At 50.7% G+C, this 14,176-nt stretch overlaps 1 protein-coding gene across 1 annotated transcript; it reads right to left on the minus strand.

The window, feature by feature from the left end:
- Nucleotides 1-2,105: 2,105 nt before the first annotated feature.
- CETP (cholesteryl ester transfer protein, plasma) lies at nt 2,106-11,316 on the minus strand. The gene is made up of 16 exons (XM_009320013.1): nt 11,153-11,316; nt 9,992-10,106; nt 9,071-9,205; nt 8,450-8,520; nt 7,267-7,354; nt 7,069-7,138; nt 6,706-6,766; nt 5,992-6,083; nt 5,525-5,704; nt 5,045-5,095; nt 4,544-4,711; nt 3,001-3,068; nt 2,853-2,895; nt 2,698-2,767; nt 2,277-2,362; nt 2,106-2,180 (listed from the first exon to the last, which is right to left on the minus strand). The coding sequence occupies exons 1-16, from the start codon at nt 11,295-11,297 to the stop codon at nt 2,106-2,108; spliced, it is 1,518 nt and encodes a 505-aa protein (XP_009318288.1). The 5' UTR covers nt 11,298-11,316.
- Nucleotides 11,317-14,176: the final 2,860 nt, after the last annotated feature.

Here is a 14,176-nt window from a genome sequence, read left to right on the forward strand (position 1 = left end):
GCCCGGCCCCTCCCGGGACAGGCGTGCCCGCGAGGAGGTTGCGGCCAGCCGCCCACCGAAGTCGGTAAGGAGGAGCCGTGCCGAAAAGGACTTTCTCAAGACTTATGGCCTCAAGTTGCGCCAGGGGAGGTTTAGATTGGATGTGAGGAAAAATGTCTTTACCGAAAGAGTGGTTAAATATTGGAACAGGCTGCCCAGGGAAGGGGTTGAGTCGCCATCCCTGGAGGTATTTAAAAGACGGGTAGAGGAGGCGCTGAGGGACATGGTTTAGTGGGCATGGTGGTGTTGGGTTGATGGTTGGACTCGATGATCTTAGAGGTCTCTTCCAACCTTAATGATTCTATGATTCTATGATTCCCCCCTTCAGCTGAGTCCCCGCTCCCCCATGCAAGGGCAGCTGTCTTGCCTAGCCCCGACAGCCTGTCACCACTGAATGTCCCCAGCAGACACCTTCCCCCCGGCGGGGCAAGGCATCTCCAAGGCAGAAAAAAGGCATTTTTTCTGCCATTTCCTTTTTATTAATGCTCATCACTCTAGTGGGATGTCATTCAGGAGGACCAGAGAGCCCTGGCTTGACAGAAGCCACTTCCCATGGTCTTCAGCAGACGTTGCCGTTTTCCCTTCCACAGGGAAAATTCCACCTTGGCATTGGTGGCTTCAGAGCAGGAGGGAGCGTGGACAAGCCCTTAGCCGGTACCGAAATAGCCAGCAGAGGCAGTGGTGGAAACAGGGTGGGAAGGGAGATGGAAAGTTGCCCACTGCACCAGGGCTTCCTCAAGACCACCATTGGCCACGCCATGGTGTCACACCTTTCGCACCACTTTGCTCCTGCTGTGGCATGGACACGGCTGATTGAGACCCAGTAAGATAAACCTTCCTTGGCTGCCATGGAGCAACCTGTAAGCTCAGCCCACTCCATGTGCCCTGACCTTCTCCTCCACCAGCCTTGGCACCATGACCACTGAAGACATGTTAAACCCAGCAGTCGGAGCAAGGAAGTGCTGAGGGAGGTCGGTGGCCTGTGGCATTGAGGGTGGGAGAGGAGCAGGTCAGAGGGGCCTGGCTCATTCCCTGGGGAGGACATCCATGGGAATGCGGAGGGAGCAACCACCACGCCCAGGGAGCTCGAGAAACTGAGGCCATCCTGCTACCAGCCTCGAAGGGCTCTTTGTGGAAGCCCCAACTTTAATATTGCTTTGTATGGGAGGAGAACATCATCCTCTGCCTTTGTTAATGTGATCACCATTACAGTCTCAGATTTGTCACCTGAGATCTCTTCCAAGTGAAAAGACAAATTTAAAAAAAGAGAAGCATGAATTGGTACAGGAAAATAACTGAGCCACTTCAGATAAATTATTGCACTGTAGTAGAAAGGAACAGGAACCTGCTGTCTGACTAGACACTTACACTTTCTCTTATAATCTCTTTGGCTTCCTTATCATTTTTATTGCTTTTCTCAAGTTTGTTCCCACTGTCCCAACAACATGGGCATAACAAGTTGCCTAGAGCTCTACACAGAGTCTACAGGCTCTGTAAAAAAGTACCCAGGACACAAGAGCTCTCTGTTACTGTACTGCACTGTAAATTCACATCCCATTTACTTTTTTCAGCCATATCCAGGTCTTTTAGCATAACTGGTTCTGAGCTCACTTGGAGTTCGGTAATGTCATTTGAGTTGCTGAAGTCTGTCAAAATCAGGAGCCTCTTGGCTCATGGTAGAAACAAAATGCAGGATCAGCGCAAAAGGTGCTACGTTTCCAAAACGTAACAACAGAGATGCCAAAAGGTGGGCAAAGCCCATTTCTGCTGCCTCCTGTGAGTGCTAACCCAGAGCCCATGCACTTCAAGAGTCCAACCCTTACCCCTAAGCACACAATTCCTTTAAAGATCCTGAAAAAGTAGGGTGCGTAGAGGTGCAGACTTCAAGATCTTTGCAGAGGAAAGGCTCTGTGGAAGTACAATTGCACAGAAACTGGAGCGTTTCTCAGGAAAAGGAAAGAAAATTCAACAAAAGGTGATTTAAATCCGCTCTTCTTTTAATTGGTTCACACACAATCTTTCTGCTTGTACACAAGTTCCTATACTCCTTTATGAAGAGATCAGCTCTATAATATTTTCTCAAGAAAATCAAGAAGCAAATGATTCGGGAAGCTAAAGTCAAGTTGTACAATTATGTATCCCTAAAAAGGGAGGAGAGAAAAGAAAAGTATTATATTAGTTTATGCCACACTCCCAAGAAGGGCTTTGAGAGCCAGGTATTTCTGAACTCTGCTTACCTTTCTTGTGATGATCTCAGGATTTCTGATCTCAAATAGATTAAGCCCTTTGCTGTTCATCAGTGAAGTCAAAGCTGGTTCGATCCCTACGGAATCAGTAAACCCATCCAGTTACAGGTACGGCCATCCTGGCTTGCTGCTCGTCATGTACTATGACCTTGTCTGCCTGCTGCCAAAAGCTAATTGTGCCTCAATGCCCCACGGCCTTTGGCCTGACGGAAAACTCACTTTTCCTTTGTCCTAGCCATTTACAAAGGGTTCCCCATTCCCCAAGTGAATCCAGCAGAAATTCGCATCAGTAATGTGGTTCCCCCCCCAGCTGTCAGGGTTACTGATGTATTTTTTCAGTGCTTAGGTTTAGGAGATCTGATGTTTGATGCTTTATGGAGTAGGTTGGCACTTCCCCAAAGGGAAAACTCACTTGAAATCACTTCTGGGATCCCGACAACGGAGATCATTGTCTGCAGGAAGTTTCTTATGGATGGGTCATTCTGAAAGCCAGAAAATTCATACAAAAAGGTTTCAAAGACATCATTTAGCCACAAATGGCCTAGAGAATACTTTCTTAGGACTTACCCCACGTGGATCAGCTGTGCATTTAAAGACTTTAAACTCTATCCTGAAGGGAAGGAAAAAGGGGCAAAAAAGGTCACTCAGGGCTGCAGAGATCCTCTTTTTGTGCTGTTCTCAGGCAATGAAACCCACAAGAGACCACAGTACCAACCTGGAGTCCAAAGGGTGCAAAATGAGTTTCTTTTCCACATAGGCAGCTTGGATAGTGACCGTGATTTCCTGCACAGAGACGAATGGCAGAGTTGAGTTGTAGCACATCTTGCCTTATAGCAGGGAGCTGCATTTGGAAATTCTGATTTACTTTCTATGACCCAGAGTTCAACATCCTTCTGGCTTTACCTCCAGATATTACTAGAGAAGGCTGGCATTTTACTTCTCCATTTGCATGCAACAAACTCCTCCCTGATGCCCACAGCCTCAGCCTGTGGGGCTCTAGACTGGCTTATCCACAGGACTGATGCTTTTACCATTTTGTGAACCAAATCCTGCATAAGGAAGGAAATGGTTATGTAGGGTGTTGTTTCCCAATGACCATCCATCTCAACGTGAAAGATCATCAGACTGGATGTGGAGAGGCCAGCCCCAGGGTAGCCAGGGCTACCACAAGTAGTCTTACCATAGTGTTTTAATTTATAACCAAATTAAAAAAGAAAGCAATCTCTGAATTCTGGCCATTTAGACTCATTTTCTCGCTTTTGCTTGTATGCAAACGTTTGTTAAAAGGAACATTTTGTGATCTAGTTGCAGGTCACAACCAAGGGTCTGGCAGGCCAGGAGCAGATCACATCCTGAGAGCCATGATTTTAGGGACCACCTCTAGTTCAGTGCTCCTGCAGTCCTACCAGAAATTTGTTTCAAGATATCACCTGGAGCATAAAAAACAGCCGTGCATATTTCCCCGTAACACCCTGCTAACGTGGGATACTTGCAGAGGGCAGGAGGGAATTATTCTCGATTACAATTTAACCCTTTAAATTAAAGACTCTGGTCTACCCTCAGGCAGGGATTTGCTTTTGTGCAGTGTTTAGTGTCCATACCAGCCCATAATTGCAAGGCTGGACAAACATACTGCTTTCTTGTGATGTTACCCAAGACAGCATGGCTGTTGGCATTTCTTTTTTCTGTCTTCCTAGATTCAGTATAAAGCAGTTTGGGGTAAAACACAGTGTAAGCAGGAACTTTCATACAGACATACATAGAGGAAAAGCTTTTTTGAGCTTCTCATTCTTCAGAGCTGTATCTTCATTTCAGAGATAGCCATCCTCTAAGTGCTAGAATTTGAGAAGAATTTGAGCTAGAATTTGGGAACGAGGAGATTTCAAAATAAATATATTCCCATGGTGCCTTCATTCTCCCTAAAATACCTCAGATAAAGGAGTTTCACTGTTTCAGATACAGGTTAATGGGGGCTCATCAGAGCTTTCAAGTGCTGCACTTACCACTTGCACACCAGTGATGGGCTGGCCTAATAGGGGAGGTGTTGAGCCAAAATGGTCACTATCATCATTCCCAGCCTCCAATGTCGAGGGAAGAGATGGGAGTGTTAAAAAGAACTGATACGCCTTCTCCACCTCCCATGGTTTAGCCACCAGCCCCTTCCCAAAGGGCTCCCTGCCATTACCGTCCCTGAGCACCAGGAGTCATCCAGACTTGGGACAGAGCCTGTCCCAAGGTCAGGAGAAGCAAGAACTGACCTTCTCCATGTATAGAACCATCAGGGGCTCTTCTCCCAGGGGAAAGATGCTGACCTCCACTGCTACCAAGGACTTAACGACTGTCCCTTCAGGCTGAAGAGAGATTTGGGGATGGGCGAGACTCCACACCTTGGCCACAGAGTCATTATAGGAGGTGCCTTGAAAAATCTGGTCAAATAAGGAGCAACAGAAGAGTCAGGCTTTTTCCCTACCACATCCCAATTTCATGCCAACTTTCCACACAGCTGCATCCCCTTTGTAGTCCCTAATTCCTCCTCCAGTTCACACAAGCCCAATAACTCAGCCGAGTTTCAAGGAAGCTGTGCCAGCATGGAGAGTGGAGAAATCCTCCTTGCAAAGCACAACGGTTTCTCCATCAATCCCTGGTTTTCCCCGTCAGCCCCACCCAAGACTCTTGAGTTGTCGAGGGAAGGACACGAGACATTACAATGCAACAGAATCCATTTGAAAAGTTCCTCGTTTGACATAAAATGCAGTTACCATCTGTACCGCCTTCCGCTGCGCTTCTGTGTCTTCCATTTCAAACAGCGCCTTCAGAAACAAACCAGAAACAGATTGTAGAAAAATGAAAGAGGAGGTTATGGTTAGCCCTGATGCAGGCTGGATGGGCCAGAGCTGATGTCTGGCTTGTGGCCAGTTCAGAGGCATGGCTGAGTTCCTCTTGAGTCCACTCCCTTTCTACCTCAGTACTCCCACAGAAAATCACGTCACTTTACAACTCAGAAGGCAAGTTTTCTATCAGCTGGTGTTACCGCTCTAAGGGATAACACTACCTGGTAACACATACTTGCTAAGAAGGTACCAATTTCTGACCAGGATCACATGTAGTGACTGACTATAGATTTCTATATCTTCTGCAGAAACTAGCTCTCACCAAAAAACAGTGCTTAGAGAATTTTTTACTCTCTCCCCAAAATATGATGTATGAGGTAAGGAGGGAACCACCCCTGAAATAGTCACCTGCAACTTCTCCCCTCTGATGGTCAACACCAGGCGCTTATCTAAGAAAGCTGCCGAAACCAGAGAGTTGAGGATGTGTTCAGACAGCCAGAAGTAGAGCATTCGGGACTCGGTCAGCAGTGACGGGGAGAAAACAGAGTCACTGAAGACATCAGAGTAGTTCTTGTACAGGACAAGGCCCTTTAAAGGAAAGCAAGCGTGTTGGCCATGATAAGCAGCAGGGAGACAGGACAAAATGTCAATACCTGCATTTTCATTGCAAGGCGAAGGCCTGGCTGGCTGGACTCAGAGCAGAGAGCAAGCTGCTCGGCTGGGCGAGAGGCTGGCATCAGCCCACGCTGCAGACTTACCTTTGGCTGCAGCGCAGCAAGCACTGCATGGCAGCAAAGGGACCGACCCCTCCCAGCCTTCCAGCGAACATCATCGCCAGCAAACCTTTCGTCTCTGAGCAGCCCGGGTTACTTTACCTTGTGATGTGATTCTAGGTAATTTGCTTTTATTAAAGGAACTGATGCAAGGGAGATATCAACGCTGATATCCTTATCCCGGACAAAATTTGCTGCGGGAATAAAACACAAAAACCTCACACCAGAAATAGGACCTTAAGCAGTGCTTTTAGGACTTGCTGCAGAAGGTGACCCAGCGTTCTAAAAGAACACGGGGGTGGGACTGGGGGGTCCCACTCCTTTGGGTGCTAGTGCTGATCCTGCTGCTGCTCACTGACTCAGCTTCTCCACTGGGAAATAGGGGTAATTACTCTTAGTTTTACATTCTGCTCCTTTTCCCTGATATTTGGGACTGGGAAGCATGGGAAAATCTGCAGCAGGCAGATACAGATGCTGCAATATCTCAGCCCAATTACTCCAATGCATGCTCCTGTTCTAGCTAACATCAGTCCTTCTGCACCTATCCTGCGCCTCTGGTCATTACGTAATAAAGGAGAAGTACCTTATGAACTGAAGTGTGCCTTTCAACCAGTGCAATCACCCTTAAAAATCAACCTGATGCAGAAAATTCAAAGCATAACATTGTTAAGGTTTATTTTGCTGTTGTCTGAGGGCTTGGGATCCCATACACATTTTCAAAGGACTTTTTTGATGGATGTGGCTACTGCCCTGCTGGGGCTCAAATGTCTGAAGCTGCACATAAAAAAAGAAAGCAGAAAAAACAAGGATATTTACCTGCTAAATCATGTACAAAATTTGCCAGTACCTGGGCAAGAAAATTGATTTCGTTGCACACCTAAAGAGGAAAAGAGGGGAAAAACTGAAGGTGGAGGGTAGGATTTTGTGTTGTGGAGCAGAGCTGGGCCTCATGGTGAGATCTGGGGGCTGTTGGTCAGAGTCCGGCACCATCAGAGATCCCAGTGTCAGCGCAGCCTCCCACCTCCTCCAAGCTGGTTTTTTTTTTGTGGATTCTATTTGTCTTATTTTTCACAAACACTATAAATTATATTGCTATTATCTTGGGGGCATACGTGAGCAGAGGAGTGTGCAGCATACAAACTGACCTTTCCTCTGTCCACAGGCAGCGGCTGATCTTACCTCGCTCTTGAGAACAAACTTCAAAGTGAAGGAGATGAAATCTGTGAAGAGCTGCTTCAGCCAGCCCGGTCTGCGTAAGACAGGGAGCGCGGTCAAGGACCGCCCAGCAGTCCCCACGGTGGGTGACACTTGGGCTGAAGTGCTCAGGGACCAGCAGTGGGGCAAGTGAAGCCCTATTTTGAAGGGGAACAGACTCACTCCTTGTCTCCTTGGAGGTGAAGCGTCAGTTTGTGAAAAGTCAGGTAGCAGTCTGAGGCATCGGCAGCCACTTGGTCCTTCTGGCACACTGCACGGGATGAAAGAAAAAGAAGAAAAATAGCTAATTTGCTACCGAGACGAGGAAGACAAGTGCACTTTGCAGACACTGGAGACCAGGAGCAGGGAATCACTGCAGAGGAGCAGCCAGAGTTCCCCACACCTCCCAGGGGATGTTGCCAAAAGACTCAGGACCCTGCAAAGTCGGGGCAGATGGGGCTACCTGGCACCTGGGTGGAGGGTTTCTGCTCACAGCTCCAGCCAAGCAAGTCTACCGGACACCCTTCTTCACACTTCATTTGGATACCTGCCCGCCTCGCTAGCTTCTATCATCAGGGGCTCGGTTGTCCCCTAACATCACCCAGGAGAACCTGGGCAGTATGTGCAACCCACAAACCAGAGTGGGGAGGGAATTAAGTCGTATTGCAAAAAGCTTGGAAATGGCAATATACTGTCATTGAGAGCTTCGTGCTGCTCTTCTCCCCCTGGGAGCTTACCAGGAAAGTGTATTTTGAGGCAGGAAAATGTATTGTGAGGCACATGTGATAACCCACGTCCCTCTCATCCCTTATAGGAGGTGGAGGAGTGTAGTTTGCCTCTGTCCCCTTCTAGTCTAAGTCTATTAACTTTCCCAAGGAAGAGGATTCATTTCCCAGAGCACACCTTGGCCACACCTGGAGAGAGTTGAAAAAGTGGACTATAAGGATGTTCAAACCTCCTGCACCAAAGCCCTCGTTTGGCTCGCTCTTTTGAAACATCCCCATGTTTTCTTCAAGTCATCCTGAGCAGCAGGAGCTGAAAAGCCGGTCCTAAAGACAGTCCAGAAGGCCAGACCGTTCTTCACTTGCTGCTGGTGTAAATCAGCATGACTTTGCTGAAATGATTTGTACCAGCTTCCTCTGCTTGGTCTGTTAAAACCATGAGGTCTTTGAGGGCCACATTGTCTCCTAGCCTGTGTGCACAGGGCGGCAGAGACCCGCTTCCAGCCTCCAGATGCCGTCCGATCCCCACAGAGGTGAGCAGAGCTGGCCCGGTCTTGTGCCCACCACCCAGTCCATCCTGCTGCTCTGGAGGAAGCACGCACACAAAGATCTCCCGCAGCTAGTGATCCCCAGCTGTTACTTACTCAGTTTAATGTTTATCTGGAGATCAATGGAAGACTCGATTTCAAAATCAACTGAATGAAAAAGCTGCAAACTGTAACGGCAGAAGAGAGGACATTTAGCAACCTGTGCTGGGAGCAGCTTCTCCCCGACCGCACATCAGCTGCGGGTGGGTTTTATAACTCCTCTCACATCAGTCCTTGCACTGTGGTGTGCAAAACCCCAGCACGCAGCAGCCCATCTCAAATACTCTGGCTTTAAATCATTGCAAACCACTGCCTTAGCGGCACTTAGGCGAACGGGAGCATTAAGCCCCTTTTTTCCCCACTCAAAGTTAATAGAGCAACGAAGGGGAGGGAAGAAGTCAACTTGTGCACTTCAGCCATCTTGTTTCCTCACGCAAGGGGTGATGGTGCAGACAGAAAGGCAGAAAGCAAGGCAAGAAGAGCAGTGGTGGGGCTAAGCAGCACTGCTGGCGTATAAAATCTTGCCTCGCTCAGGCAGTAAGCAATGCTGCCATTGCTAGAGAGCCAGAGGTGCGCAGCCCCTCCGCCTCGACTCGTGCCATGGGCCAGTCCTGCCTGTGGGCAGCGGCAGGAGCTGGGGCCGTGGTGCTCGGCAGCAGCCAGCCCCCGGGTACTTACAACCAGGCACCGGCGTAGCCGTAGGTCAGGGTCCCTTTGAAGAAGGCCGTCACATTTTTAATGGCAATGTGAATGGCATCGTTCTCCTTGAGCTCCACCTCACTCTGCTCTATGGACAAGTCATTGACCTGGATGCTACAAACAACAGAAACCCAGTTTGTCCCCAACCCCGGGGTTGTTTTCTGTGGCCAGGCAAGACAGGTTTGCTCCTGAGGATTTGGGGTCTCTAAGGGGCCTGTGCCAACTCGGGGAAGCGCTCAAGGAGCTTTTGCAAATCACAGGGGCCACGCACAAGGGCAATGGTGCTTTCGCTCAGCCTCGGTGCCCTGCTCCTCCCCTGTGATGTTCAGATGAGGCGAGGGGGGGAACAGGAAACACGGAGCAACACCCTGTAGAAACAACCCCGTTGTATTGCGGTGCTCTGTGTCAGCTGCAGTCACAGCAGGAAATCCGTCCTGCGTTTGCATCATTGCGTTTATTGTCCCCAAATAAAAGTTAGTAACACAGCGAAACCCAGCCTTGTTTGTCACAAAGCCTGGCCAAGTGACATCCTACTGACAAGGGTGGCTCCGGCGGGGTGCCCTCTGCCACTCAATGTGCCACCGGCTCCGTCTGTCAGCGATGGGCCCCCGGAGCTCCAGCCCACAGGGACAGAGCTCCCCATCCCCACTGTCAGAGATTTGCTCTGCGCGCTGCCTCACTGTCTGCCCACTGAGTTGGAAAAGCTCTTAAATAATACATCAGCAGCCTAAACCTTAATGTGCAAATTGTCTGCAAGGCATAGATCGGAAAATGTGTCTGCCCTGGTCCAGAGCTTTGCTTTCACCAGGAATTGCTGGATCAAAGCTCCCTCCAAAGCTAGCTTCCGTTCCTCTCCATCAGCCCGCACCTCCCCTGGCACAGAGACACAGAGATACTCACTTGGTCAGCTCGTAAGCCACCTTGCCGAGGAGCCGCATGGACCTTTCCCCGGTGATATTTGGGAATTTGGCATTTCTGAAGGCTGCTTGAATGACCTGCGCTGTTTCCTGGTTCACTGTCAGTGGAAGAAAAGGGCAAAGATCAAACTGCAGTCTCTCCTGGCTGCAAAGTCGGGTCCGCACCCTAGATTAAAGCACTACAGAAGAGTTTTATGCAAGGTATTTCCATTAGATTAAGGAAGCATTAGCAGTAGCTTCAGAGTAAATTAAAAAAAAAAAAAAAACAAAACAAACCAAGTCCTAACTTTAACAGCTGGTGGCAGCTGGGGACAGCAGCATGTGTGGCTCGACAGTCACCAGCAGGGCTGTTTCCAGGGAATCGAGCCCAGCTTTCACACACCTCACCTGCACCTTAGGGGCAGATTTTGGAAAGGTCGAGGCTGTGCTTGCCCTCACATCGCACAAGCTGTTGGCTTTACCCCAGTGCTTTGCTGTGTTGCTGCTTGCTTGTATTGCAGTCAGCTGCTGGGTCTCCATAGGAAAAATTCTGAGACTGAAGTTTCTGTACCCGTTTTCCTAAAGTTATCCAGCCCGTTCCAGCCTCAGCCTCAGGCACACGCTTGTACAGGAGGTTTTCCTCACAGAAATACCCTCTCTCAGTTTGGCCCAGCATCCTTCTCTGCATGTACCACTGTCGGAGGGGACGGGACAGAGCTGTTCCCACCCTTTGCAGAAGCACTAATTATTCTTCCCTCACCCACAGAGCCCCCAAATCCTTGCAAATAAACCCACAGCAGCAGAGAACCCGTTTCTCCCCTTCTGCACACTGACCCCAAGAGGTGAAATTGCAGCAAGGTGAGAAATCAAACACACATTTGCTCTAGCTCTTCCATCACGCCAGCCCCCAACAAGGAACATTGCTCAAACTTTGGACTAAGGAGAGGGGCTGAGGACCGTTTTCTAGCTCCTTTGAGAATTTGTGCCTATTCAGTTCAGGTGCCCATGGTTTAACCCATGCTCCCAGGCAGATATGAATACATCTTACTAGAGAAACAGTTTCCACGAGAGCCAGGGAAGCAAGAAACCCCTTCACTTGGCTGATCTATCACTAACTTCTCCTGGTGGAGAGGGGGGAAACGCAGCCCCATGAGCAGGCACTTACACAGCAATGCTGCGGGCTTGGTCATCCTGCAGACGATCCCCGTGGTGCTGTAAGGGAAGGGCCCAAACTCACAGGCTGCTGACGCGTGGACAAGCATTAGCAAGATCCCGAAGGTCCCCAGCCTCATCCTGCCAGCCCAGAGCATCCTCGGCCAGAGCGGAGAGCGCCAACAAGTCACGACTGATTCGTGACTGTGGCAAAGGCTGCTTTCATACCTCCAGGCAGACCTCGATCGAAGCAGGACATGACCTGCTTCCTCCAGTTATCAAAACTCATCACACATTTCCTAATCTTCCTATAGTTTCCTTAACACTCTTCAAGTCGCATGCTGCCTTCCTCCCACAGCAGGCGCTCGGGCTGCAGGACTTGGCTCTCCTGCCAAAACTGCTTTTAACTCAGGACACGCACGCGTCGAGGCGGGTGGAGAAAGCTGGAGGAGGATGGAGATTGGAAGGGGATAAAGTCAAGGGAGCAGCCTCACGCTCTGCCTCCAGCCAGTTCATCATTTGCTCTTCGCACAAAACATTCCATATTTTGCACTCCTGCAGCAATTTCCCAGCAAAGCCCTGTTCAAAAGCTACCCACGTTATTAACTGCTCCGCCCTCCACTGATTTTAGGCGCACTGTGGGGAAACTGAGGCACAGTCCTGGGAAGGGGGTCCCTCCTGCTACTGCTGGGTGAACCCACATCTCCCACATCCCTGGAGAGCTCCATGACCACAGGACTGGAATGCTCTCTGCCTCCCGGCTGGATTTGTGGACCATCTTTGGTTTGCCACCTTCCAGATGGGGAAGAACCCTCTGAGCTGGAGCTTTTCATGCACCTAGCCTCTCAGCTGCTATTTGAGAAACATTAGAAGCCCAAGTTCACGTCCACTCCTCGTGCACACCTGCCCTGCATGCCACCGTCCCCCTGCACCCCTGCTGCGGTGCTGGGGCCCATCCCAAAACGAGCTCCAGGACAAAACAGAGTGACATTATCTCAGCAACGAGGCTCCCAGCAGCTCCCAGGAACCATTTTGCCAGCAAAGACTGGTGGAGAAGGAAAGGTGAGATCTTGGCAATGCTGCAGGAACGCACTCAACCCCCTGAGCGGGACAAGGTGCCAGCCTTCCTCCTCTCCCCAGCAGATGCCTCGTCCCCCCTGCGCCGGGTGAGCACATTTCCTCCGGGGAGCCCCGCTGTCCAGCAGGCCCCCACCCTGCCGCCCTGTTTTCTTCCTGAGTTGAGAAAGTGAATGGCCTCGGGTACCCCACGGGAGGCACTCGCGGTCACTGACCCGACGAGGGAAAGCAAGCATCTGCAGGCTTCCTCCAGAGTTCTCCAGGCGAGCGGCATGGTGGCCCGGGACAGGCTGCCTGCTGTGAGCCGATACTACATTATAAATGAACAATTAGATGTTGGAAGCATGTATAAAGATAGCAGGCGCCTGACTAGCATAGCTCCCACCTGGCAGCCCAGCGCCATCGTCTCAGCCGCCATGGCATCCTCGCTGCCCTGGCTAGGAGGCATCTTTGGAGAGAAGCTGCAAAGGGCACAGTCGTGTTACAAGAGGGTTTAAATTCAAGAGGCTTTAACCTTGTAACAACAGCTCTGGTTTCTGTCCTTCAGCTCATGGCTCTCACATGCCCAGCCCTCCCCAGCAGCTTGCAGTTCAAGGGATGTTGGTGCAGTGGCCAAGGCCTGGGGTGAGGGAGTTCTGCAGCCACAGCAGGAGGGGGGGTACCCCCAGGCACTGCAGCGCAAACACATCCGAGGCAGCGAGGCGCTTAAATCGGCAGTCAGGGACGCGGTGCTGCTGGCTGTCACGAGAGCACATCTGCCTGTGTCCTCAGCACAGCTTTCGGCAGAGGAAGGACACACTATCATTTATTGCAGGACACAAACTCAGGAGTGTTGCACGCAGTTAAAGTTTTACTGGAACAGATCCGGAGGAGACACTGCAGCAGGGAAGCAGCCCTGCCGAGGCTGGTGTCGGTCACTGGAAATGAAAGCAGAGCAGGACCCAGGAGGCCACAGCCACCCCTCTGCCGAGGGCAGCAATTCATACCAGCATGAAGGAAAGGGAAAAAACAGGGCATTTTGATACCGGGGTATTTGTCACTGGTGTCCCAGAGCAGATAAGGACAGAAAGGCCAAGAACCCAGAGCCAATGTGCTGGTCATGGTAGATCTAGTGCATTTACAGCCCCCTTACGGACCAGCTCCCCTGCCCCGTCACCGCTTCAGAGGCTGCTGCTGGCAGATGACATGAGCTGAGAGCAAGGGAGGACAGGGGACTGCCGTGCATTGACCTCCAGCGAGAACAGGAAGGCTGGAGACTTTCCGCCTACAATAGCAAAAGCATGTGGAACATGGAGGTGCTGGGAGCACCCCTCCCCTGGAGCAACCAGGCAGAGGCCAGGGCAGCAGGGACACAGCAGCCCACCCTCCTCCCAGTGCAAGGTCAGGCCAGCAGGAGGCGGGTCAGATTTAAAAACCCAAAGAAAGGTTAAATTCGGCTAGCAGGAGGCAGGGCAGGCTTTAAAACCCAAAGAAACGTGAAATGCCCAAGCTGCTGCGTAGTGCTCGCAAAGGGGGTGCTGGAAGATGTTTTGATAAATATTTGCCGTGTAAGGCTTTGTCTGAAGGCCATGCACGTGTGCTCACCACCTTGCTGGGGATTGTCCTGTAACCGGGGTTGTTTTTCCCCACACTATCCAGAGCAGAGGTATGTCACAGTGCCATTAATCTTTGTGCTGCATTGACCCAAATGTTCAGTGTTACCCTGCAGCTGCTTCCTGAGATAGCCTTCCAGGTAGCCCGGCCACACTCTGCTCCGTCAGCAGGACGGGCTCCAGCACCACCCCCAGGACTCATATAGCAGGTCAGCCCTGGGATGGCAGGAGGGCAAGCCTAAACCCGGCTGCTCCCACCTCACACAGATCCAGCGCTCAGCAGCACAAGGCCCTGGTCAATCCCACGCATCCAGCACCAGCCCTCGGAGACTGCAGCCGCATGCCTTGCATTGCCGAGCTTTGCGCTG

The sequence above is a fragment of the Pygoscelis adeliae genome, unplaced genomic scaffold (assembly GCF_000699105.1).
Source record: "Pygoscelis adeliae isolate BGI_AS28 unplaced genomic scaffold, ASM69910v1 Scaffold390, whole genome shotgun sequence".
NCBI lineage: Eukaryota > Metazoa > Chordata > Aves > Sphenisciformes > Spheniscidae > Pygoscelis > Pygoscelis adeliae.

Bases quoted from the DNA above. Each gene is read 5' to 3' on its own strand.
- CETP (XM_009320013.1), bottom strand. From the start codon at position 11,297: ATGCTCTGGGCTGGCAGGATGAGGCTGGGGACCTTCGGGATCTTGCTA. The intron at 9,206-9,991 runs GTGAGTATCTCT...TGTTGTTTGTAG, and splicing joins GTGGCTTACGAGCTGACCAA to CATCCAGGTCAATGACTTGT. The intron at 6,084-6,705 runs GTAAATATCCTT...TTATTCCCGCAG, and splicing joins TTTTGTACATGATTTAGCAG to CAAATTTTGTCCGGGATAAG.